The sequence below is a fragment of the Anas acuta genome, chromosome 7, assembly GCF_963932015.1.
Source record: "Anas acuta chromosome 7, bAnaAcu1.1, whole genome shotgun sequence".
In the NCBI taxonomy this organism is placed as follows: Eukaryota; Metazoa; Chordata; class Aves; order Anseriformes; family Anatidae; genus Anas; species Anas acuta.
Genome location: NC_088985.1, coordinates 24246853 through 24273321, shown reverse-complemented (window position 1 = coordinate 24273321; position 26469 = coordinate 24246853). Strand labels below are relative to the sequence as shown.

At 65.4% G+C, this 26469-nt stretch overlaps 1 protein-coding gene across 2 annotated transcripts; it reads right to left on the bottom strand.

Annotated features, from left to right (window-relative positions):
- Positions 1-591: 591 nt before the first annotated feature.
- LDB1 (LIM domain binding 1) lies at positions 592-24667 on the bottom strand. Of its 2 annotated transcripts, XM_068688279.1 has the most exons (11): positions 24463-24667; positions 5896-5998; positions 5370-5414; positions 5121-5196; positions 4865-4967; positions 4574-4746; positions 4206-4328; positions 3994-4077; positions 3690-3813; positions 3416-3564; positions 592-3063 (listed from the first exon to the last, which is right to left on the bottom strand). In XM_068688279.1, the coding sequence occupies exons 1-11, from the start codon at positions 24485-24487 to the stop codon at positions 2833-2835; spliced, it is 1236 nt and encodes a 411-aa protein (XP_068544380.1). In that variant the 5' UTR covers positions 24488-24667; the 3' UTR covers positions 592-2832. The 2 variants fall into 2 exon arrangements, with proteins under 2 accessions (XP_068544380.1, XP_068544379.1); XM_068688278.1 differs by lacking the exon at positions 24463-24667 and having other exon boundaries at positions 3422-3564.
- Between the last annotated feature and the right edge of the window lie 1802 nt (positions 24668-26469).

Below are 26469 nucleotides of genomic sequence, written 5' to 3'. Positions count from 1 at the left end.
TGGGGCTGATGCGGGAAGGGAGGTTTTGGGTTCACCCGCAGCCCTCCCTGCCCATCCCTCGGGGTTTTGGGGTGGTTGTTTCTGGGTGCTTTCCCCCGGGGTATGAAGCTCGGCATTTTCCTGCCTGCTGATGCCATGCACCCTCCCGGTGCGCACAGGGGACGTCCCCGAGCTCCTTCCTGGTGCAGCCTTGGGGACACCCGGTCCAGCCGGTCCCCCCCAGCTCCTCGCAATGCGGGAGGTGAGGAGCGGCCGGGCCCTCTGCCAGCTCCTGGGCACCGGGGGGGGGAAGGCTCTGAGCGCACCCCAAATGAGCTGCACGTGGGCAGGATGCGGCCAGGTGACATCCCTCATCCCTCCTGTCACCCCCATCCCTGCCCCTGTCCCCTCTGCTATGACGAAGCAGGCACAACCCCACCTCCACGCTCCAGCACACTCCTGTTTCAGGAACCCCTTTTTTTCCCCAATTTTCCTCCTGTGAATGCCCCCCCCTTGCTGCAGCGTTACCCACAGCCCTGGGGGGGGGGGGGGGGGGTCAGTGGGTGTGAAACGCCCCCAGTCCTGGCTGGGAAATAAGCGCTCGGGACAGCCTCAAACCGAAAAGTCGTTTTATTGGTACCATACATGACTCATAAATGGCACAAACTATGGAGAAGAAGGGGAAAAAAAAAAAAAAAAAGAGAAAAAAAAAAAAAAAGAAACAAAAAGGCATTACAGTGTGTGCCGGGGGGGTGACGGGGGGCAGCGAGGGGCACGTCACCACCCCACGGGAGCCCCAGCAACGCGGCAGCGGTGACAATCGTACCTAAACTGCAAAGCACAGCCCCCCCCCCGCCGTGCCAGGCCCCCACCGTGGGGTCCCCATGCTGGGGGGGGGGGCCCAGGGCGCAGGAGCCACCCCAAGGCGTCTCCCTGGGGTTTTGGGGCCGGGAGCAGGCCAGGGCTGAGCACGGGGCTCAGGCACCATCTCCCAGCCCCACCCCGGGGACAGCAGCAGGGGGGGGCGTCACGGGGGTCCCCCCCACACTTTGGCCACCCCCCCAGCATCTCAGCCACAGGTGGGAGAGACACAGAGTGCGGGCAGCCCCCCTGCTGCACCCACAGCCCCCCGTGCTCACTGGGGGGGTCCCCACGGCACCATCCAGCCCCCAGCCCCACGGCGCAGCGGGGGACACCGGCTGGGGGGGGGCTGGCAGAGGGAGGGGGGTGCAGACCCCCCCATTTCCCCAAACCGCAGGGCTGCTCCGCGTGCCCCAGGCTCCCTAACACACGCACACGCTCTCGCACACGCACGTGCACCCAGCAGCCAGCCCTGCCCGGCCCCCCCCAGGGCAGCACACGCTGCAACCCCCCACTCGGGGGGGTATCCCAGGGCCCCAGCTCCCCCAAAAATGCACCACTGAGGCTGTCTGGGGGAGCTGGTGAGCACAAACACCCCCCCCCCTCCAGGCACCTCCTGTCTTCTCCGTGGAAGAAGCCTTGGAAGGAAATTATTTTTTTTTTTTCCTTTTTTTCTTTTTTTTTTTTTTTTTAAACCAAAAAAAAAAATAATAAAACCCAAAAAAATTATTATTATTCTCGTTGTTTCCCCTAACATCGATGGAGGCACCTGCTCTAGTGATAACACATTGAAAGAACAGTATCGTACACACTGTCTACAGCGCGGAAATGTACAAGCACGAGGTACACGAACCCGAGGGGGGGGGGGGGCAGCGGGGACAACAGCACACAAGATTTACATTGAGGAGGGAGGCGGGGGGGGCTGCCCCCCACCCCCTGGAGGGATTTAGAAAGGAAGTCTGCAAAGTCTCTCCTTGGTTTGAAGCTCTCCGAACTGGATATAAAACGAGACTCCCAAGAGAAGAAGCCTGTACAAAAGTCAGGACAGGGTGAGAGCGCTCAGGGCAGGGAGGGGGGGGGGGCACCGGCGAGGGGATAGGGGGGGGGGGTGGGGGCTTTTCCCATCTTTTTTTTTTTTTTTTCTTTTTTTTAAACTTACAATTTTAATAATATTATTTTTTTTAAAAAAAAAAAAAAAAGACAAAAGTAGGAGGTACCGGGAGCCGGGGGGGGGGTGGCCGGGGTGCTCCGGGCAGGAACGCGGGGGCCGCAGGCACGGAGCGAGGGCACCGGCCACCGGCACAGACCTGTGGCCTCGGCCCCCCCCGCGCCCCCCAGCCGCCTCCCTGCCAGGCGATTCCTATGTACACAGCCCCCGTGGGCCCTGCTGTGGGGCGAGAGAGGGGATAGGGAGCAAAACGGGGGGGTGGGAGAGCGGGAAAACGCCAGATCCTCGCCGGCACCCCCAGCGCAGCAGGATCTGACCCCCGGCTGGGGGCTGTGTCCTTCGCTGGCCCCCCCAGCCCCAGGTCGGGCTGGAGATGTGCAACCAACCCTGCGGGCTGCTGCCCAGCAAACCCCAGCCGCCAGACCCGGGGTGAGGAAGAGGAGGAGGAGGAAGAGGGTCGCAGAGCTGGGCTGCACCCCAACGCGGGGCGGCTGCGCCCCCGCTCCCCCCGTTCAGCAGGCAGGGGCTGGGCGCACCGGGAGGGGACGAGGAGAAGCTCTCCGGGGAAGAAGCAGGGAGGGAAAGGGAGAAGGGGGCAATAACGAAGCTACGGCCCCGGATACCCACCCCTGCCCCGGGGTTTTGGGGTGGGAGCAGGGTGGGGGGAGAGGGCTGGGGCTCGCCCCCGGCCGTGCATCCCGCCGGCCGCGCGGCGCCGGTGCGCCCCGGTACCTCGCCGCTTCCCAGTCCCTCTCCGTTGCAAATGTACAGGTAGATCGGTTTGGACTGAGTCCGCGGGGGGGTCGGGGGGGGCCGCAGGGCCGTTACTGCGACGCCTGCGACGTGGGGTTCTCTGACTTGCTCTCCTGGCTGGAGGGCGGTTTGCTGTTCCAGGGGCTGTTGGCCCCCAGCGCGGGCGAGTTGTTGAAGCTGTCCTCGTCGTCGATGCCGTTGGCGGCGTCGAACTGCGTGTTCTCCAGCCGGGTGATGAGCCGCTCGTCCTCGTCCCCAAACTCCCCCCCCATCAGCGTGGGCTCGCCTACCACCATCACATCCTGAAAGGGGAGACGGTCCCGAAACATAATCGAGGTGGGGGGAGCCCTGGCCGCCGTACCGCCCCCCACACCGCAGCCCCTTCCCCATCGCCAGCCCCAAGGTTTGGGCACCGCCTGGGTGGTGCTCAGGGGCTGTAACCCCCCCGTCCCCAGGCTGGGTCTCGCTCTCTGCAGGGGCTGAGACCAAAGGGGGGGGTCCTGGAGACCGCCCCCCTGCTTGTCCCCATCGCCAGGAGAGGGCTGGGGGGCTCGGACAGGCAGCCCTGGGGCTCTCCCCTCAGCCACTCCCCGAGGCTGGGAGCCCTCCCCTCCACCCCGGGGAAGGAAGAGAGAATGGAAACGGGATGCTTACAGGTACCTGACTGGACAGGGCAAAGGTGCTGGCCGGGCTCTTCTTCTTGCTGTTGCTGTTGTTGGTGTTTCCCCCGCCCGAGCTCATGGTGCTGCCCCCCGACATCTTCCTTTTCCGGCGCTTGCTGGGCTGCTGCCGCGCTGGCTCCGCTGGCCCGGGAGGGAGAGATGGTCAGCCCCAAGGAGAAGCAGCTGGTGCCCCCCAAAACCCTTTTTCTACCACCCCCACCTCCTCCCGTCCGTGCCGGGAAGCCCGTTGGGCAGCGCAGACTCACCAGGCGGCGCGACCATCCGCTGCCACTTCTGGAACAGGCAGGTCTTGAGGCAGTCCCGGGGGCTGAGGCTGTAGGTCTTGTGCCGTGACATGAGCTCCTGCATTGGTTCTAGGATTACACAGAGCTGCAGGGAGCAGAGAGGCTCGGGGTTAGACAAAATGCCCCTGGCACCGGCACGGGGCCCTCTGGCACGCAGCCGTCTCCGCGTTGCGCCCACCCGAGCCGCGCGTGGGGCTCGCAGGCTCTGGCAGATTTGCTGCCCCACTGCTCTGAACCCCTCTTCCCAGATCCCCTGCGCACTTACTCGGAGGTAGTTGAGTGTGGAGTTTGAGAGCCCACAGCGGGTGATGTTCTTGGATAACTGGTCCAGCATCTGGGGGTCCTGCGCCTAGGGGCGAGAGCGACAGGGCTCAGCTGCGTCCAGGATGCGTCCTGGTCCCCCCCCAGGCTCCAGATGGGGGGGGACAGGAGGGGCCCCCTTGTGCACGGCAGGGAGAGAACAGGAGCAGAACTCACATGCATGGCGAGGATGCTGCGGGGGATGAGCTCTCGATGCTGGCGGATGCTGAAATGCCACGTCTTTATCCTCATCATGTCATCGAACATGAACTCCAGGTAGAGCCGCCCTTCCACGCACACCTGGCCAGGGCAAAAGGGTCAGGCACACGCTGCCAGCACACGCTGCCACCCTGTTCCCCCAGCCCACACCCCCGGGAACCCACTGCACACCAGGACACCCTCCCCGTGCTTGGTACAAGCCAAACCCACGAGGCTGCACAAACTGGGGGGTCCTGTGCAAAAAGGGGATGCTACGGGGCACCCCGTGCCATAATCACAGCCGGGTGCTCGTGGGCACAGCCCCGTGTGCTGGGTGCTGCCGGTACCTGGGTGAACATGGGCTTGCCGTGCTGGGTCACCATGGTGCACTGGTCGCAGTCCAGCGAGACGAAGTTGTTGTGGAAGGACTCCTTGGGGTGCTTGAGCACGTAGTAGAGCTCCGTGGCCCCCCCTTCAAAGATGCTGCGGAAGTAACGGGGAATCAGAGTCCGGCCGATCGCTGGAGTGGGAAAAGGAGGAAGATGAAGTCAGTCAACCCGGCTCCTGAGGGTGTGCTCGCCCATTCCTCCCCGCGCGGCACCGCGGCGAGCCGCAGCCACGGCCCTGCTGCTACTCACTGTATCTCTTTGGTCCATCCTCCAAGCAGAAAGTGATTGTTAGCATGGCATCGTCCTCGAAGAACTCCGTGGTGAAGGCGTCCCACCACAGATTGTCACATTCCTGGGGGTGCCAGAGAGACGCCGGGTCACCGACAGCCCCGTGCCGGGCTGCAGGGAAGGGGCTGTCCCCATCCTGCCAGAGGGACCCTGTCCCCAACACACCCAGCTGGGAGCATCCCCCCGCCCCTGGCCACCCTCCCCTTGAGCTCCCCACCTCTGTCCAGTTCTGCAGCCTCTTGTTGAGCTCGAATATCCTGTAGTCGGTCTGGTTGCCGTACGGCGTGTGCCTCCTGCCAGGGAGCAGAGCGAGAGCGCTCAGAGCGGGAGGGAACCCCCGTGGGGGTCACAGGGATGGGGACACACAGACACACCCCCCCTTTAGGGCTGGGCAGAGCCCCAGCACCCCCCATAAGTCCCCACGGGCCAGCAGCATGCCCACCCTGCAGGGCACCCCCATCCTTACCCGATGCCAGGCTCCAGGTACGTAGGTGGGTACATGGGAGTAGGGCTGGGGGGAGAAGCAACACAGTGGGGTCAGCAATGGGGACACCTCCACCCCTGCCCTCCCTTCCCTGCCACCAGCATTGAGCAGTCGGGATGCTGACAGGGGGACTCGCTCCCCAAAATTGGGCTCTGCTCCCCGGTCCCAGGGACCTGTCCCACAGCCCCTGGGAGCTGCGCCCTGCTCCTCTGCAGCCGGGCAGGATTGGGGTTGGAAAATAGGACATTTTGGCAGGGGCTGGGACTGCTCCCTGTCTGGAGTCACCCCAGGAGTTTGGCCTGGCGAGGGACTTGGTCCTGCAGCGCTTGGGGACCTGGGACCCCCTCGATCCCAAAATTTACCATTTCTCCACCCGGTCCCTGCTCTGGTCCCGTCTCTCCCCTCGCACTACCTGAACTCCACGTGCTGCAGCCTCACCACATTTCTGGCAAGCCAAAGGCTCACAGAACCCCAAACCCAGCAGACCCCTCCCCGAGCCCCAGCTCACCCCACATCTCGATCCAGCATGGTGCCCGGGTGGAAGGGGGGGAAGGCGTTGCCGTTCGGGGGCTCCTTTGGCGAGTACAGCTTGAACGACTTAGAGGAACAGCCTGCAGAGAAAGCAAAGGCATGGGGTCAGCCGGCTGCACCCCGGCACCGACCGCGGGCAGCCTGCGAGAAGGGTCACCCTGCTTCATCCCCGTGGCGAGGAGGAGGAGGGGGAGGAAGAGGCCAGACCCAGGGGTGCCCAGGGCACACCGGGTGCCCAGGGCTCACCGGTTCTCAGCCCAGGGATGGGTGCAGCCGGGGCGCTGGGGATCACTCCAGGCCCTTTCCACCCCCCCAGCCCTTCCAGGCTGCTCCTAATCCCGCTGCCCCGACCCGGGGAATGGCAGGGGATCGCTTTGCTGACCTTTCCATCGCCATGGAGACGGGTGAATAATCGCCCGGACGGCGGGTCCCCAGGCAGCCACCATCTGCCACTCGGGCAGCCCGGCGCTTGCCGTGCTCGAGATGGAAGCAGCCGCCACCAACCATCCCCGCCGCCCCCCGGCACCCCGCGCTGACACCCTGGGGAGTCGGGGACCGCCCGCACCCCGTGTCCCTGCTCCCCAGGGGACCTCAGGGTGGGCTCCCACGCTCCCCGGTCCCCCACCCGGCAGCTTCCCGGGAGCGCCGCGGCACGCCCCGCTGCCGGCAGGACCCGGCACGCCGAGCCGGGCGCCGCCGAGACACGTGCGGCGGGGCTGAGCCACTCCCCGCGGCCAGGCGAGGGTTTGGGCTCGGGTTCGGGCTCAGGCTCGGCGCCGGCGGGCAGCCAGGCAGCCGGGCTGGCCCGGACGGGCACGGTGCCAGGGAGCGCCGGTTTCACCGGCTGGGCCGGCCCCGCCGCCGCGGGGACATCCCCGGTGGTGCCGTGGCACCGGCCGGCTTGCAGGGAACGTCTCCGTCCTCGGCAGGCACAAAAAGAGGAGCAGAAATCCGTAAGGAAATTGGGGCACAGCCCCTCACCCCCACCTACATCGATTTAAAAAAAAAAATTGCCACGGAGGTCGGTGCTGGCGCTAGGGAATTTCTGCTTTCTGCGCCACTCCCGCTCAAGTTGTGCCCCACGGAAATTCAAATTCCACCGAAGCCGTGCTGGAAATTCAGCATTTTCCTCGCCGCCTTGCTGCTGCTACATGGCATTAAGCTGAAGCGTGCTTGATGCACAGGAAACTTTCCAAAGGCGAGTGTCTTCTGTCTGAAAGGAGCCGATCCATCAGGCGCAGAAAGCAGCAGCGAGGCTGAACCCTGCGTGCTGCCGGGCACCACGTCCTCGAGCAAAAAAAAGAGAACCAGCGGATCTCACCCTCTGATGTTTTGTTTTTATTCATCGATGAGAGAAGGGAGGAAAAGCCCCCGAGGGTTCCTGCTTTGTGAGCTTCTCTGTCCTCGGCCATGCGTGGATCAGGGCTGAGCCGCAGAGCACGAACACCCTCGGTGGGCACGGGACGGTGTGCCAAGGTGGTGATGGGGGAGATCCCTCCCTGCCCGCTCTGCTCCTGCTGCCTTGCTGACAACCAGGACGGGACGGAGCCCTGCTCCACCCCGAGCAGATTTAGCAGCGATAGGATCAGTTTTGGGGCCCTGCTAGGCACCCTGCCGCAGCAGCTAGGGGAGGGAGAGGAGCCGGTGACGTGATCCCAGCAGCTCCAGCACCCTGAGCACGATTTTCAAAATACGCTGCTGTGTTAAGTGGTTTTAAGTAAGGTTAGCAACAGACCTGAGATTTACTACGGGCTGCCCGGATGCTAAATCCACCGCAGCTACTCACACACTACCAAGTGCACACGGGACAAGGCCACGATTTTGTGACAGCAGCACCAGCACCGATCTTCACCCAGGCACGGACGGAGCACACCGTGTGCTCAGTGCGATGCCACTGCTACCCATGCTGCCCCTTCCCCAGGGGCATGGGGTCCCGGACCCTTCCCCACCCTCGCTCTCCCCCCGGCAAGAGGCTCGGCGCCGCGAGAAACGCGCACGTGGTCGGCGAGGAAAATCCGGCTGAGGCTGCGGCGAGGGAGCTGCCGGCCCGGGCAGGTCCAAGGGGCGGCGCGGAGCAGGAGGAGGGGACCCCCGGGGGCAGCGGGCAGCCCACCCGCACGGCACGGGGCGATGGGAGCAGCGGGAGGAGCTGGGGAAGCGGCTCCGTGCGTCCGTGAGGGAGCCACGTCCCAGCCGGCGTGCCCAGCGCTCTGTCTGCCTTCTCCCCTGCTTCCCCTGCCTGTTGTGCTGAGTGTCCCTGCAGCTGGAAATGGGATAGAAAATCCCCGGGCAGCCCCCAGAGCTGGGGAGTGCAGTGTTTGCAGAGCCAAAAGCAGCGCCAGCACCTCGCTGTCACCCCTGCACCCCCGCAGGTGCCCTCTGGCCAAGTGGAGCCTTCCTTCCCCAGCTGGGGAGCGACTGCGCTTTGTGCACGAGAAGCAGAGCTCAGAAACGAGGCATTAACAAAAATGAAAGTACAAGGGAAGAAGCACGGCCCAGCGAGGCCGCAGCTCAAGCAGGGAGCATCCTGCTCCTCCCAGCAGCCGGTGGCACAGGGGCGAGCCTTCGCGCGAGGGCTGCCGCTGCTTCCCGGCATGCTCCCGGCCCGCTTCCTGGCTGCCTAACGAGGCTTTGCAGTGTAAATAGCCGCATTGTTTCGCAGGCGCTGCTTTGCCGGGCTGTGGGAGCCGTGAGAGAGGCAGGAAATCCATCTGCCCAGCCCAGCCCTGCTGGCGAGGGCGCTCTCCGGAGCTGGGCGCAGGGCGGCAATTCGCACTCGGGTCAAGTGGTTCACGTGGCTTCGTCCCCTCAGGGTTTCTGGTGCTGGGGGGGAGAAGCAAGGAGAAGCATCCAGAAAAGCCAAAACACACGGAGAGGTGCACGGTGTGCCCCGGCAGAGCTGCTCCTCCATCCCTCCTTCCTCTTGTTCGGAGGGCACGGAGAGGGCAGCGCGAACCAAAGGCACCACCCCACACCCCCTGCTGCAGCTTGGAGTAAAAACCAGCACACAGCAGGGCAGAACCCACAGCACTGCCTGTCCTGAGGATTACACTCTCACTTTTCTTGAGCCACGCAGCAGCTGTGCCCACATCCGAGCAGCCTCCGAGCTCACCCTGACCATTAGCTGTCCCCTTGCCGGCACCGTGCGGCACCCGGCGATTTGTTGCAGCACACCTGGGGACTCCCAAAAGTGCTTTGGTTTGCTGCTGCCAAGCTGCCCAAGGAGCCGTATGGCTGAAAATCAAGCACGTCGGGTTCCCCAATCCCTGTTTAGAGTCAGCCTCCTCCTGGGGACACGCAGGGGACACGCCAGGAGGCACCCCAGCACATCAGCACCAGAGCACGCTGAGCAGGGAAATCCCAGGCGCTCCTTCCTAGTGACCGAGTTGGAAACTCAGGGGGACAGCGGGCGGCCAGAAGAGCAATAATTAACTGCAGCCTGGCGGATCTGGACGGCGGGAGATGAATTGGGAAGGGCTGATTAAAAAGCTGTCACAGCTGGAAAGCTCCCGTGCCCCAGTGCTTCCGCGGCGCTCCATCCCCCAGCCTCCAGCCGTGCGTCCCTGGAGCAGCTCGGGCACGCCGGAGAGGTTTGGGCCAAGCCACAGACCTCGGGATGTGGATTTGTGCCCTCGTCTCTGCTCTGTCTGACGCTGGGGTCTGGCGGGGCCGGGTGCTCAGCAGGGTGCTGGGCTCGCAGCCGGGGCTAGCGGGAGCCCCCTTCGTGGCCAGGCCCGCAGACGCGTGGAGGGAGATTCGAAGCGGGAGGCAGCGAGCCCTGCCAGCTGCACGACGGGCTGAAAATTGAATCCCTTCCAGCGCTGCAAGCCCCAGATGCAATCCCGCAGATAACCCACTTCTCAGCTCCACTGCCATCAATGTGGCGCGAGCCAGGCATTTCCTGGGACGCTCAGGGACGCATCCCACTGTCCCCAATTGTTCCTCTCATCTTGCTGGCTCGGACCAGAGATCCCTCATCAAACATCACCGGTTTCAGCCTCAGGAATGCACCTTTTGCATTTCCAGTCGCTCTCCCTTCCCTCCAAAGCCCTCCACCTCCGGGGCTCCTACAGCAAAGTGAGGGTGCCCAAAGTGAGGATGCTCGGGGCTGGACTTCGGCTTCTCCCGCTGCCAGCACACGGGCGGCACATGGAAGTAAATAAACACCACAGTGCTGGAACCACAGGGCTGGAGAAAACCCTCGTCAGCATCCCGTGGGGAAAAAGAGCAACCAACGCTCCTGACAAACTAGGATTTGCATTTTCAAAGGGTTTTAGATTGTGGCAGCAAGGAAAGATACACAAAGGTAGCCAGGCACGGTGATGGTCCTCCAGGGCTCACAGACAGCTCCTGTGCCCCAGCTCACGGCAGAGAAAAAAGGCAGAGAAAAGCCCGTCCGGCCCCGGCGGTGGTGCTGCTCCCGGGGCCGAGGGAGGCTGTCAGCCCCCACGTGGCGCATGGAGATTGGCAATCCCGGGATGCACCGCTCGCTGCCGGCCGTGGCGAGGAGCAACGAGCGCTGCACGCTGGGACGCGTAGTCCCCGGGGACGCAGCCCCGCCGCCGCCGCCGCCTCGCTCCATGTTGTTGTGTCCCAGCTGCAGCCCGGGGACGGGGACGGGGACAGCAGCACCGTCACCCCCCAGTGGGATGCCCGCCCGGGGTAGGGAGGGCACAAGCAGCGCTGCACGGAGCGCGGGGGGAGCTTGCTGGCATCCGAACAGTTTGCAAAGTGCCACATGCACCAGCTGAACGTCTCTGTCCTGGGTTAAACCGAGCAGAAACAGCCCGTGCCAGACCTCAGAGCAAATGCTTTCGGGTGCTGGACCTGCGTGGTGCTGCCCCGATGGCAGCACGTGCTGTACCTGGTGTCAGGGCTTTTGGCACAGTGCTCAGGATCCCTCCAGCCCGACACCAGGCTGCTCGCTGTCCTCACCGCCCTCATATGGAGCAATATCACAGCCCTGCGCCTAGAGGCACCCCCAGCCGGCTGGAGGCAGGGGAACCAGCCCCTGGATGTACCCACAACGCAGCCCAGGGCTGATCCCAGTGGGACTGGGATCTGCCAACGGCACCAGCACCCCCCTGCACATAGCACAGCAGTTACGGAGGAGCTGAACCCAATTCCCATCCCGAAAGAGCCGGCAGACTGATCAGCACAAACCGTGCCGCAGCAGGGAGGGACAAAACCCCGGAGAGCCACGGGTTTGGGACGCATCCACCCGCTGCTCCATGGGCACACGTGGCCCAGGGGGAGCTCCCCAACCCAGGAGCAAAGCCCTGCAGGAACCACCCCACCTCTGCTGCCCAGCCCCGGGCCCACCTCACCCGGGCATCCCCACTTTTCAGAGCAGACTGCCTGAAACAACGGCCAGGAGGGCAACCGGTGGGACAGCCTCGCCACCGCAGGTGTCGCAACCGCATGGAGCAATTAGCAGCCGCACAGAGCAATTAATGTCAGAGCACCCTGCCCACCGGGTCACTCGCAGGACGGGAGCTTTCCGAAGGAGAGGTGGTCAGGAGAAGCGCTGCTGCTGCTCCGTGGCTGTGCAGGAGCCGTGGTTTGTCCCTTCAGGCAGAGCTCGAGCTCGTGGCAGGGTGCTCGGAGCTGTGAGGGCACAGAGGGCTGGCACGAATGGCTGAGGTGCTGGACATGGTTCAGAAGGACAGGTCCTCGTGCCCACCTGGCCCACCTCTTCCCCACACCATGAGGGATGCGGGACGTGCTGCCTGCTCTCACCCGTCTCCAAAAGAAGCCGAGAGGCTCCGCATCACCAGTGAAAGGCTCCTCAGCTCACCGGTGAACTTTTGCATCCTTTCACTGGCACCTTCCTATTTTACATCGGCTGCGGCCAAGGGGAAAAGTCCCCAGCAAACCACAGGGAAAGCCCCGCATCGCCAAACCTCCCAGCGGGAGCCTCTCTCCCCTCGGATCACAACTTCTCTGTTTTTAAAACAACACATCTCGCACACCTTTCTGCTCAGCGCTCCTTTCCCCAGTCCTCCAGGTGTGCTTGGATCACAGATTTGGGATTTCTACATCATCAGGAGGGCAGAGACCACGTTCCCTCCTCCTTCAGAGGAAACCACAACTCTCCCACAACAAGAACACGCCACAACCCGAGGCTTTCAAGAAAGAAGACATCCAAATCCACCGGGACTTAACACAAACCGTGAGAGCTGGCACCCGACCGGCTCCGGAGGAGTCGCTACAGACCCGCCGAGACAAAGCGCTCCGGGACGCACGGCGAGAGCAGCGCCCGCGGAGCTGGGTGAGGAGGGTTTGCTCCCACACCTGCAGCTGAAGGCCACCGGGTCTGCCCCAACATCGCCGCGAGGAGCGCCGGTCTGACCTGTAATCCCAGGCGGCGCTTTTAGAGGAACAGAACAAGCTGTACTGATTGAGGGAAGAAAGTTTTCCAGCCCCCGCAGGATCCCGCAGCCTCCCAGTCCTGCGCTCGCGTCTCGAGCAGGGACCCTCGTGGCACGGCTGCCCTGCTGAGCCCTTCTTCACCCCGCTTCTCTCTCGGGCTCTCTCTCATGTTGCAGCCCCGCTCTCTTGGCCATGTCCCCAGCTGAGCCTGCACTTGCCCATCGCCCAGGACCCGTCTGGAGCCACGAGTGCCGTGTCCCAGCCACGCAGCCCTGCGGCAGCTTCGGGGCTCGTCTCTCCCGGCCACTCAGGAGAGGCGTGGGAGAGCCGAGATTTTCAGTGGGAAAATTACCTGCTCAGCCCGAGGGCCCCATGCTGCGGAGCAGGGACCCAGTCCCCTGCCCGGGCGAGTCGCTTCAGCTCCCCGGGAAACCGCAGGGACGGGCCCCGGGGAGCCCCAGGGGCGAGGGCTCGCGGCCCCGCAGCTCGTGCCAAGCCTCCGTCAGCACGGGGCCGGTGATAGAAACGGGAGCACACGCAGGTGCTGCTCCCCCCGTGCCCCCCCTGCGGCCCCGAAAGGCTTTGTCTGTGGGCAGGGATGAGCTGCGTGCTCCCACAACCCCAAAGTCTTGCAGCACCCCTGCTCGTGCACCCCCTCGGACGTTTCGTTCCCTCCGAGGTGCTTTGGAGACGCTCACGGGACCCTCGGAGCTGCGGGAGAGGACAAAGTTGCGGCGGGCAGGGAGGAGAGGTGGGCGAGCAGCCCCCCGTGACAGAGTGCCCGGAGGGGGCCGGGGGGGCGCGGGGCAGCTGTCAGGGGGCTCGGCCGAGGGAAGGAGCCGGGGGAAGAACAAAGGGAGCTGCGGGTCGGGATGGAGCGGGGCACGAGGGCTGCCGGCAGCGCCAGGGGACGGGGACACCTCTCCGAGAGGCAGGAGCCGGGTGATGGGGAGAGGGGACGGGGAGGGGGACAGGGGGACAAACGGGGGAGGAAGAGGGGAGCCCGGGACGCACGGGGGAGCTGGAGACGGAGCCAAGGCGAGCTGGGGATGGGGCCGGGAGCCGGGGGGGCTGCAGCTCGGGAAGGGAGAAAAGGAACAGGGGCACCCGGGGCGCGCACCGGGAGCGCACCGAGCGCGCACCGGGCGCGGGACCGGGGTTGTTGGAGAGGGAGCTGGGGGGGGGGGGTCGCCGGGGTGCCGGTGCCTGCGCTCTCAACTTTCCGGGGGCGCGCAGAGGAAACTTCCCGGGGGTGTGGGGTGGGGGGGGATGCGGAGGAGGAGGATGGGGGGGGCCGGGACTCACGGCGGGCGGCGGCGGCGGCGGCGCTGGGGCGGGGGTCGGAGCGCGGCGGGGCTGCGGGCCGCCATGGGGCCGGGGGCGGCGGCGGGGCGGGGCGGGGCGGGGCGCGGGGCGCTTCCTTTGTCTGCGCCGCGCCGACCCCACAATGGCTGCGGCGGCGGCGCGCCCGCTGCCGGCCGCGCGCACCCCCCCCGCGGCTCGCCCCGGGGCACCGGCACCGCCGGCGGCACCGGCACAAAGGGGAAGGGACGGGCCCGTAACGGGGGAGGGGGTTAAGGGGGTGTTGGGGGGGTGTTTGGGGAGGTAAAGGGGGTAGGGGGGTGGCCCGCTGCTCGCCACCGAGGGTGGTTGGAAGTTTGGAGGGTTGGGGTCCTGCGCTGCTCGGGGGGTGCTCTTGGGGTGCTGGGGCAGTCTGGTGTCTGCAGCCGCAGCATAAACACCCCCTGCACCCCCAAAACCATATCCAAACCTACATACGCCCCCTGTACCCCCCTGTCCATATCCATGGCTGTGCACACCCCCTGGTCCATATCCCCATCTCTGCACACCCCCATAACCCCAAGTCTGTACCCACATCTGTGAGCGCCCCCTGCACCCCCATATCCACATCCACGCTCACCCCCTGTACCCCACACCCACACCCGTGTCTGTGCACTCCCCTGTGCCCCCACATTTATACACACACAGCTACACACGCTCCTACATCTGCCTGTCCCCCGTGCACCTGCCTCTCCACGTGCACCCCCACACACCCCCCTATGCCCCCAAACAGAAGGCTGCTTGCTTTACACGCACAAAAGCCACGTTGCCACCCACCCCATTCCCCGAGCCCAGCACAGGGACCCCCGGCGGTCTCCCCACGACCCTATTTTCAGGCACATGAGGACCAACACCACGAGGCCGGCAGCGGAGAACGGCTCCGCTAAGGGATGCTCAGCGCCTGGAACACACCGCAGGCAGGCTCGAGCCCTAGCCCAAACACTTCAAACTTTGCATCGACGCTGCTCGTGCTCACCCATTCAATGCCTGAGTGCCCAAAGATGCTTTACAAACCCATGGGCAACGTGCACAGCACCACCAAGGTTTGGTCCGTGCCTTGGGAACCTCCCTCGCGCACCGCTGGGGCTCGGGGAGGTGCAGGACGGGCGCCGTGCGAGCGGAGGGCCCAGGAAGGAGCGGTGGTTATTTATTTGGCTGAGCAGAGCCAGGGCTGTCGCGCACCGACGCCTGTGAGCATCGCACCGACCGCCTCCACGCCTGGGAGGAGAAACCACCGGCGTGCAAACAGGCGGCAGCGCCGCGGCTGCCTGCGAGCCGCTGATGGCTCACGCCCAGGGCGCAGCCCGAGCCCACCGCCCAGCACCCCCCCCCCGAGCAAAACAAAAAAAAATAAAAAGAAAATGGGAAACCGAGCAACCAAGCCCCCAGATGCCCTTTTTGCTGCTCAGGTACCCACCAAAGGGCTGCGGGCTGGGAGAAGCAGGCCCATCGCACGGAGGTGCCCCCATTGCAGCTCGTCAGGGCTCCGAGCACAGCCCAGGGCTGAGCTTGGCACCAGCTGGAAAATATCCCTTCCCCTGTGAAAGTTTCAATAAAAGCCTACTTTTCTCTAGTTTGCTTTGATTTTTCTTTGAAGTTTTTCAGGGTTTTTCTCGCTTAAACTTATTTCCCTTTCCCCCGTTTTCTGGTAAGAACAAAAAAATAAATAAAAAATAACACACCACGCAGCTCATTGGGGAGGTGGCACGGCGAGTAAAACGCAGCGTTTCGCAACGGGCAGCACATCCACGAGCTTTTCTCTCCTTGATGAGCCTCTTAACTTTTTCCAATGAGGACTTTTGGGTGAAAATTTCCATTTTGTCAAAAAGCCAAAATCATTTTGGGGGGGGGCAGAAAGCCACATTTCTGCAGCAACCCGCCCTGCTGACACCGCGTCCTCCCCACGGACACCCACCAGCCCAGCCCGGGTGCCCCTGGGTAACCCCACAGGCAAATTTGGGATCCTCCTGGGCTGGGATCCCAAAGCTCAGCCTGGCTGCCCCGTGCCCCGAGAGCCCCCCCAGCTCCAGGTGGGAGAGCCAGGCTGGGTGCACGCAGCAGGCACACACATGCGCACACCCGTGCGGCTCGCCCTGCACACGCACACTCACAGGCAGGCTCCGGGCCGGCACGCACTTGCACGGCTCCTGGCACAGCCCCGGACACGTACGCGCACCTTCCCACACCCCTTCCCTGCCCCGAAGCAGCAGCCGTGGGGTAACACAGGCAGAGCTGTGGGGCCCGCCACACATCCCCTTCCTCCGTTACAGCACGTGCAGGGTGTGCGCAGAAACCTCGTCCGGCACCGCGAGGTTTTGGGGTGTTCTCCCCAGCCACCGCGCCTCCAGCCTCGTTTTCTCGTCACCTCACAGGCAGTGCTGTGGGTAAACAGAGGGAAAAGCCCCACAAAGGCAGCTCTGCAAGAGGCAGGCACAGCGGGATGGGCACGCGCTGGCCGTGCCATGGAAACGTGCAGTGCCCAGGAACGGGGCACAGGGGACGCTGAGCGCCCCATCGCTGCCCGGCTCCTGCCAGCCTGCATCTGTGCAGAGCGGGTGAGCCGGGCTCTGGGAGGCCACAACCTGCTGTCGTTAGAGCAATAAATCACCTGGCCGTGACACCAATGACAGCTACGAGATGGCACAGCTCTCCTGGTCAAGACTGGCCATTAAAATGCCCCGTTCCCTCTCCGGATCTCAAGGCTGCACGATGCGCACCCAGCCACAGGCACAAAATACTGCAAAAAGGGGTGCTTTGCCCCCAGAACAGCTACTCCTGGTGCCCGTGCCATGGCCACGGGGCTCGGAGAGGAGCACCCACCAGTGCGTGGGCTCCACAGCCCAGCACATCCACGACAAACACGCCCCGAGCAATTTATCCCGGGGCTCAGCAGCCCGCCGGGACTGCTCACGTGTCCCTGCTCGGCTCTGACGACAGCGCTGGACTGGTCCACGTGGCTGCAGCAGCCCCAGCTGTTTATGGTTATAGCCGAGTTAATAATTAAATAGATGCTGGATGGAGAGCAGAAAGGCTGGGATGCAGCTGGGAAGCGTGTGTGGTGGTGGTGCTGCTGGGGGAGCCCCTTCCTCGCGATGCGCTCTCGCCCGCAGCGCGGGGCCGATTCCAGCTCCTTGCATTTCCACGACGGGACCCCCCCAAGCATGGGCCCCTCGTCTTCCCTGGCTTCCCAAAAGGCCAGCAGGGCTGCAAACGTCCCCACCAGCACGGCAGGGCCATCACCAGCTCCGGCTGTCCCCAGGGCTGTGGGACACCCACCGCTGGTGCAGCAGGAGCCAGCCCCAGGACACATCCAGGACACGTCCCTAGTGGGATCACGGATGCTCCAACAGCTCCGATTCGCCCAGCAGGGGAAGCTTGGTGCCAGCCACACAGCCCAGCGAAGCAGGGCACGCTGCATGCATGCAGGACACACAGCAGCACGAATAAAACCCTCTGCACCTCTGTGTGCCCACAGCAAGCCTGCTCCCGCTGCCAGCTGGACCAGAGGTGGCTGGGACAACGCTCCTGCTCCATGGGATGTGGGAATGGTGCCACCATGCCAGCTTCCCACCCCCCTGGGGCTCTTCCCCTCGTGTGCCATGTCCCCACAACACAAGCAGGGCAGTGGGGGCATGGAACGGGAGCCTGCAGCCCAGGGTGCCCGCACTGACACCCGGTGCCCACCCTGGCGCACGCAGGCACGGAGCGGGGACGCAGAGACACGCTTACAGAAAAAATAACAATAATAAAAAACCTGCTAGCCATGCAAACTGCACAAACAGCAACGGGGAGACGGACTGGCCTGGCACTTCCCAGCATCCGGGATTCATCCAAACCATGGCAGGAGCGGGGCACCCCCGCACGCAGACGCAGCCCGCAGCGGGGAGGCGCAGCGCGCACCCCGGAGCACCCCTTTGGGGGAGGCACAGCCGTCCCTGCACCACAAAGCCACCGCCTTTCAAATGGAAATCGGCTCTGCTTCTCTGCCTCCCCCAAGGGGGCCTTCCCTCGCCTGGATCAGGGGGGTGGCAGGGGCAGGTGGGCCCCCCTTTTTCTCTGGAGAAGGCACGGCTCCATCCATCGCTCCCCAGGAGAGAGGCTTGGGGGAGGCTGGAAACTCAACAATGACTCATGCTGAGCAGGCGGCAGATCCTGGGGGCTCCCGGGATTAACCCTTCCAAAACAAAACCATTTCCAGACACCAAGACGCGCAGGGAAAGCCCGGGGGCTGCGGGAGAAGCTGCCTACGGGGGCAGATCCTGAGCGCCCTGGAGGGAGCAAGGAGGAGGACCTGGGTACGTGCGCGCTGAGCGCTGCCACCCCGTGTCACAAGGGGAGCTGGAGGAAGGTGCCACGAGGGGCGCAGGACACACGAGCGCTGTGCAGGGCCACCAGGCTGCCCACCGGCTCCAAGAAGGAGCATCCTGCACGTAGGTTGTGGCAGGTCCTGCTGGCGAGGGGCTTCTCACAGCGGCCCCACCACCGGAGAAGCGCCCGCTGTGCTCCCACGCCGTGCTGGAGGTACCACAACGCGCATCCTGCCCCAAAAAAATAACCCAGGAGCTGGAAAACCCATCCCATCCCTGGCCACCACCTTGCTCACACCGAGGGGCACATGGGGTGCCAGCACAGGGCTCAGCCTTGCCCCCGAGCCCCGGCTCCTGCACCCGCAGGCTTCGTGGCCCCGCCGCGGCCACCCACGGCCGCCAGCCCTGGCCCCTCTGGCAGCGGCCGGGGGCGAGCCTGCCAGCAGCGCGGGGTTTACGACTCCAGACGCTCCAGGTGGATTCTCTCATGTTACAAGAATGGTTCGTTTTACAGCCAGTTTCCTGGCCTGGGGCTGGTCCCCGCAGCCCGGGCCGGGCTGGGATCCTGCGATGGATGGAGAGAGGCGCTGGGGCAGCACAGCCCAGCCAGCACCCCGGGGCCAGGTGGAGAGGGGGGCAGGCAGCATCGCAGGGGGGCTGGAAATCCTCGACACCACCCCAAAGAGCTGCTTCAGGGGAAAAGCAAGGCACAGGCTCAACACCCAGCCCCGCTGCCCTGGGGACTGTCACTTGAGCAGGGAGGAGACGAGGTCCCTGGAGCTGCAGCAGGGCCCCGCGGCGCTGCTCCCTGCCGATTTACGCTGCTGAAAGCAGCCACCCACGACACCCCACTCCTCAAAGATAAGCAAGAGGGGGATGCCACATCCCCTGTACCCACACGCGGGGGTCACTGGGACCCTGTAGGATCCCCGTGGCGTGGTTGGGAGGGATGCTGCAACCCCCCCCGGACCACACGTGGGACGCCTCCCGTGGGTTGTTTCCCGCAGGTAACTCCAGCAGCAGAGCCCACCCCCTCCCCTCACCCCCGGCGCGGTGCTGCTCCGAAGCAGCTCTCCGAATATAGCAGCATCAAATAGCTCTATCAATAATGCATCGCTTCTGCTTCCTCTCGCTGCTGTGTTTTTGTTGCTAACATGTGTGTCCTTCCTGTTAACAGCTGCCTCCGCTCCGCCGCCTAGGCCAAACCGGGACACGGCCACCGCTGTGTGGGGACGGTGGCTCCTGGCCCCCGTGGCTCCGGGTCACAGCCCCGACGTTGGGGACAGCCGGGGCTTTGCAGGGGAAGCTCGCTGCTGCTCCGAGCCTCCTGCAGCAGGCACGGTGCTGCTGCACACCACGGCTCCCCAGAGCACCCAGCACGGTGCAGAGCTGGGAGGAGAGCGCGGGCACCTCCGTGGGGACACGTCCCCCTGCCTGCAGGCTCAGCCCTCCCCAGCACCGCTTCACCCAGCTCCCCAGAACCCCACAGGGGGCTCCGTCAGGGGCTCCTGCCCACCCTACCCCGGGCTCACCCCGCTTCCCCAGCCCGGCAGCCTCCAGCCCGGGGCGGGCGAGCTGCAGACCGGTCGCTGCACGCCGGGGCCAGGCGCCTGGGCTTGCCCCGTGCCCGGCGAAGCAGCGTGCTGCGATCTGCTCCTGCTGGCAGCGAGGCAGGAGCTGGGGCCGGGTGCCTGCTCCTCCATCTCCAAGGAGGGTGGCAGCGGGGCCAGGGCAGCCCCCAGCCCTCACCGAGGAGCCCCAAGGGCTGAGCACCACGCTGGCAGCGTCTCCAGTGCCCGAGGACGCGTGCCAGAGGTTTGCGCACGCTGCTGCGGCAGCGCAGAGGCCTGGCACACAGCGGGAGCAGGGGGTGACACCCCGCTCCCCTCGCTGTCCCCGGAGCAGCCGGCGTCCCAAAACCACTCAGCCGGTGGCTGCTCCGACCTGGGTTTGGCTGCACAAACCTGGCTCTGCTCCCAGCGCAAGCCCCTCGGCGCGGAGGAGGGGCTCGGGGCCGGCGGCTCCTGCAGAAAGCAGGGGGCCCCCCGCTCTGCTGGAGCTGGGAGACCCCCGGGAGCCTCCCCCCCGTCTGCTCCGAGGCCCTGTGGGAGCAGGCAGGGCGTTATCTGCGGCCCCACGGGCAGGGTGGGGTGGGAGCAGGGCAGGGGCTGGCAGAGGGGAGATTACGGCCCCATCTAACGCCCTGGGAGCGAGCGGTTTGGGAGGGAAGGAGACAAACAGCAACGGGGAGCTGGGTGTGATGGCTCTGATGGGATCCTGCCCCTCTTGGTGCCCTCTGTCAGGGCAGGACAGGGCGCAGAGCCCCGCGGGTGCCCGTGCCCACAGGGGTGCCCCGGCACGTGGCCGTGCTGCAAAGACGAGCGTGCACCAGCCCTCGTGCACGGCCACGCTCCTGCACCTCCGTGCTGCCTCCCCAAAACACCCCGGCCACGGGGACGGGTCTGGGGGTGCCAGGCTGCCGCCCCCCCTCGCCTCCCCGCTCCAGGTGGGGCCGGCAGCGGGCTCCCCACCGCCCTCCCCCTGCAGCAACAGCAGGAAACCACAGCCCCAGCCTGCAGGCGCGCTGATAACGGTCACCGGCCCCATCCTGCCTGCCCCGGGGGGCCGGGGAGGGGGCACCCAGCCCCTGCCCTGCTCCGGGGCTGCCAAAAACCCCCCAGCACCCGCTGCTCCCTGCTCCAGCAGCTTCCCCAGAGCCAGAGCAGCAAAGGGATGTGCCCAAACCGTGCGCGAGGCAGGCCCCCAGCGCCCACCTCACCGCGCACACGCGTGCGTGCCCTCGTGTGAGCGAGCTGCACGGATGTGGCCGGGGGAATCCCACAGCGAAGGTGTGGAGAAAGAGAGAGGGCGGCACGAAATCGAGATGGGAAAGTGAGCCGAAGGTGCAGGGTGCAAGCAGGAGACACCCGTGTCACCGCCGCCACTCGTGCAGGGCAGGAGGAGATGGCCGTGCTGCCGTGGAGCTTTTTGGGGAGGGTTCGGGGGGTTTGGGGAGGGTCTCGCCGCCGGCTCTGGGCGGGGAGGCACCCAAGCAGGCGGGTGAATTCCCAAATTCCCGGCTCTCCCGCTCCCAGCCCGGAGGACAGGGGCAGTGGGGATTCCCCGGGCGGCTCAGCACGCAGCTGCCTCTCCTCCTGCCTCACCTGCCTCCCCCCGGGCCGGCCCCAGCACCCCGTTTCCCCCCTGCACAGCACATTCCTCGCGCAGGGGGCCGGGAGCGGCACGATTCACCCGCGGGGCGCTGGGGGTGCAGCTCCAGCACCGTGGAGGTGCCGGGCACGAGGCTCAGCAGCGTTGGCGAGGCAATAACGTGACTTGTGGGGTCAGGAGCTGAGCCCCCGGACAGGCTGCAGTCCCAGTCCACGTCTCAAAGCACTCACACATCAGTTGTCCTCCCCCTGTCCCCAGCGCCGTGGCGGGGCTCTGCTCCTGCCCCGATTTTGGGCACGCTGACAGCGCCCCGTGCCCACCACACACGGCCCTCCAGGCCTCGTGCCACGGGGCCTGAAGCGATGGCACACGTGTGTCGGGAAGGAAAACCCCGCTGGGGCGCACGGAGAGCTGCCCTCCCTCCTGCAACGGGGCGCAAAACAGGCCCGGGGGCTGCCGGGGTGGCTCAGGGCTTCGCCGCCAGCCCGGGGCTGCGCTCAGGCTGGAGGAACCCGCTGCAGCCTGACCTTGGGTGAGTCCCTTCCCCGCTGCAAAAGGAGAGGGCTGCGGAGCCAGCCCTGCAGGGAGGAGAGGCCGGGAGCCCCGCGCAGGGGCAGGGCTGCAGGGCTGCGAGGGAGGAGGGAGCAGCGTGCCTCTGCTCCCCCTCCCCGGGGGCCCCACGGCACCAACACCGTTACTATGGCGGAAAACATCACCGGCTTTTTGTTGTTTGTTTTTTAATCATAATAATAAAAAATAACAGCCCAGAGCACGCCGATCCCGAGTGCCAAGGCCTGCCCGGTGCTGAGGGCTGCCCACGGGGAGCCTGGCTGCTGGGGCCCCCCCCCCTGCTCCGAGCGGGCCCCGGGGCTGGTGGCACGGTGCCGGGCGCAGGGCGGCTGCTGCTGCCTCGGCCTCCTCCGGCTCCATTCAGCTCGTGTTTACTTCCCCGGGCTCCCGCTGCCTGCCAGCCCCAGCTCACGGCTCCTTCCCGGGGGGCAGAAAGCACCCCGGGGGCAGAAACCACCCCCGGGGGCACTGCCCTTGGCTATGGGGCCAGCAGCACCTTGCCCCCCACCCCAAACCTCCATCCTGGCACAGGAGCAGCCACAGGGGTATGGGATGGTGCAGGCCTACAGGGGACCCTACAAGGGACCCCAAGGGTGGGCACAGCTTGCAGGGGGGTGTTTCAGGGGTGAGCCCCCCCCCTTCCACGGCATCTCCCAGGCAGGAAACTCCTCCAAGTTAATGCAGCCCCGAAGAGCAGCCTGGGCAAAGCGGCTCATTAAATGTTTCTGGCTGGCAGGGGGCCAGCGGCAGAGCTTGTTTTTTCTATATTCCGATAAACAGTCCGGGGAGGGGAGGGGGAGAAAGGAGGAGTGGGGGGGCGGGGGGGCGCACAGCCAGCGGGGAAGCCTCTGGACGTGCCACCAGCTCGGGGAGGTGGGCAGGGAGGGGGGCACGGGCGCGTGCACACACACACGCACGCACACCCAGTGCGCACACGCAGGAGGCTGGGGAGAAACCAAGGGGGGGGGACACACACAGGGTGATGATGAAGCCCCCCCGCCGCCCCTTCGCCCACCAGCACGGCGGTGACACTGCCGGTGGCACAGGGCCAGCTCCCGGGGGGGGTTCCCGTGAGGCAGAGGGGGCCGCGTTGGGGCTCTGCCTTCGCCCCCGTTCCAGCCGGACCCTCGCCAAGACCGGGGTGCGGAGGGTTTGGGGAGGTGGGGGCGCACGGAGCCCCCCCGTGCCCTCCGGTGCCTGTCGGGGCTTGGTGCTTTAACTGTTTGGCCTGGCTGGGAGGCAGCTTCACGTGACTTTCTGCTTGAGGAAGCAGCGCTCTGGCAGCTTCCAGTGGGAGATGGAGGAGGCGGTGGGGGAAGGGGCCGCCTGCCTGCATGGAAACGCGGCGGGGAGGCGAGGGGGGCGCGGGGGCACCCCCGGACCCTCCGCCCCCACAGCAGCCCCCCTCTTGGGGGGGGGAAGGCACCAGGCACTGACTGGTTGGGGACCCCCGTGGGGAGGTGTGGGGGATGCAGGGGGTCATGCCCCCATGGGGGGTCCCCAAGTGTTGTGGTGCTGCTGCCCCAAAAGCCCCCCCGGCTGCAATGCCAGCGGGTTGTGGGGTGCAACACCGGGTACCCAACGTGGCACCGAGAGGCATCCTCGGAGCTGGGCCATCACCCAGCGAGGTCCCCAAGGGAGCGGTGTCCCCGCTGTGGCCCTACACACACCCCCCCGGGCCACACCGAGTATAGGAAACCGCACAGCCCCTTCCCCAGGCACCACCGAAATCCCCCCCCCAGGACCCCGCGCACGGGGCCACCCGGGACCCAGTGGCGGAGCAGCCTCCAGCACCCCCCAGGAGCTGCTGCTCCCGCACCGGGCATCCCACACCGAGCAGCGGGCAAACCCACAACCCCACAGCCCCCCCAAATCCCCCTCCCCAGCCCCTGCAGCCCCCCCAGCCCCTGCTGCCCGCCTCGCCGAGCATCCTCACCTCGGCACACCCCCCGCCAGGGCGCCCAGCACCCACATCTCAGGGGGTGCACGGCCAAACCCCGCTGTGTGGGGGCACCCGGAGCCCCCCACCCACACGGGGTGCCCCAGGGAGGTGCAGCCCCGGCCCCTCTTTGGGGTCACCCATGGCTGTGGCAGCCCTGCAGCGGGGCTGCTGCAGGCACCCACAGAAAGGGGGGCCCAGCACCACACGCTGGGGGGCCTGACCCCATAAAAGGGCCTCAGCATGCAAGCCGTGGGGACCCCAGCCCCACAGCGTGATGCAAGCCTCCATCACTGGGGTCCCAGCCCCATAAACCGACCCCAGCATCAACACACGGGGACCCCAACCCCATAAACAGACCCCAGCATCTAAGGCATGGGGAGCCCAGCCCCTATAAACAGAGCTCAGCGCCCAAACCGGGGGGACCCCAGCCCCTATAAGCAGAGCTCAGCATTGAAAGCATGGGGACCCCAACCCCATAGACCTCAGCATTGAAAGCATGGGGACCCCAGCCCCTATAAACACAGCTCAGCACCCAAACCAAGGAGACCCCAACCCTATAACCAGCCCCCAGCATCCAAGCCAGGGGGACCCCAGCCCCTATAACAAACCCTCAGCATCCACACCATGGGGACCCCAGCCCCTATAACCAGACCCCAGCATCCACACCATGGGGACCCCAGCCCCTATAAGGAGCCTTCAGCATCCAGGCCAGGGGGTCCCCAGCCCTATAACCAAGAGCTCAGCACCCAAACCAGGGGGACCCCAGCCCCATAACCAGCCCCCAACCACGGTGCCCCCAGCCCCATCCCCAGCCCTATAACCACCCCCCAGCCCCACTCACCAGGGCATGCACATCCCACTGACATCTTCACATGCCTGGCCCTGCCGGGGGTCGCTGCGCGCTGCCCGGCCCGCGGGGGTCTCTCATGGACGGCGCCCCGAGGAGCTCCGGCGCCGTTACCGGCGGAAGCGGGGAGGGGACACACGGAGACAACGGGGAGGGGGGGGGACACACGGACACACACACACGGATAACAACGAGGTGGGGGGGGGGGGCGCGCAGCCCCGCGCGGCCGCGGGCACGGCCACGGGCAGCGGGAGCGCGCGGGCGGGGCGGGGGCGGCGGCGGCGGAGCGGGAGCGGGGGCGGCTGCGCCGGCGGCGGGCGGGCGGGCGGGCGGGCGGGAGGGAGGGAGGGAGGGCGGGGGGCGCGGTGCGCATGCGCGGGGACACCCCCCCCCTCTGCCTCCCCCCCCCCGCCCCGCCGCCGTCTCCTCCCTCCCGTCGTGGCGGGGCCGCGCCGCGCGCCCCCGGGGTGCTGCGCACGCGCGCGGGAGCGCGCCCCCCCCCCCCCACACACACGGTGCTGTGAGGCGGGAGCCGCCATGTTGGGGGAGGGAGGGGAACTGAGGGGCTGGTGCCACAGCAGCCGGTCCCAAACGCGGCCCGACTGCCAAAAAAGGGCCCCAGTGCTGCCAGTACTCAAAAGGACCCAAAAAATGAGATTTGTGCCCCAATGCGGCCAGCCCCAAGCAGACCAACACTCAAGACCCAGACCCCAATGCATCTGGTCCCACACACAACCCTACACCCAAGACCCGTACCCCAGTACAGCTAGCCCCAAACATGGCCCAACAGCCCAAACCCAGATCCCAACGCAGCCAGTCCCCAAAAACAACCCCAAAAAACAAGGCCCATACAATACTGCCAGTCCCAAACACAGCCCAACAGCCAAGACCTCTACCCTAACACACCCGGTTCCAAACACATCCCAGCTACCAAGACCCAAACCCCAATGCAGCCAGCCCCAAACAGCCCAGACCCCAAAGCAACCCAAAAAACAAGACCTGTACCCCAGTATAGCCAGTCCCAAACACAGCCCTACAGCTGAGACCCAGACCCCAACGCATCTGGTCCCACACACAACCCAACACCCAAGACTTGTACCCCAACACAGCCAGCCCCAAACACAGCCCTACGGCCCAAACCCAGACCCCAACACAGCCAGTCCCCAAAAACAACCCCATAAAACAAGGCCCATACAATACCAACAGTCCCAAACACAGCCCAACAGCCAAGACCTGTACCCCAACACACCTGGTCACAAACACATCCCAACAACCAAGACCCAGACCCCAATGCAGCCAGACCCCAAAGCAACCCAAAAACCAAGACCTGTACCCCAGTATAGCCAGCCCCAAACAGCCCAGCCCCTGATGCAGCCAGACCCCAAAACAACCCCAAAAACAAGGAACCATACAACAACACCACCAGTCCCAAACACAGCCCAGCAGCCAAGACCCAGACCCCAGAGATGCCGGTCCCAAGCACAACCCAACACCCAAGACCCAGACCCCAATGCAGCCAGCCCCAAACACAGCCCAACAGCCCAGACCCAGACCCCAATTCATCTGGTCCCACACACAACCCAAGACCCATACCCTAATTTAGCCGGCCCCAAACACAACCCAATAAATAAGACCCATGCTCCAACACAGCCAGTCCCAAACACAGCCCAATAAATAAGACCCACACCCCAATGCAGCCAGTCCCAAGCACAACCCAACACCCAAGACCCATACCGTAATTCAGCCAGCCCCAAACTCAACCCAACACCCAAAACACATACCCCAACACAACCCACCCCAAACACAGCCCAACAAACTAGACCAGTACCCCAATACAGGCAACCCCACACACAGCCCTACAGCCCAGACCCACACCCCATGCAACTATGGGGTGGGTGCCATTCCCCAACGCAGCCCTATGCCCTCAGTAGGACCGTGTGGGGGCTGCAGGTCCCCTGAGGACATGGCAGCGGGTAGGGGGGCTGGGGCCAGGTGGCCACA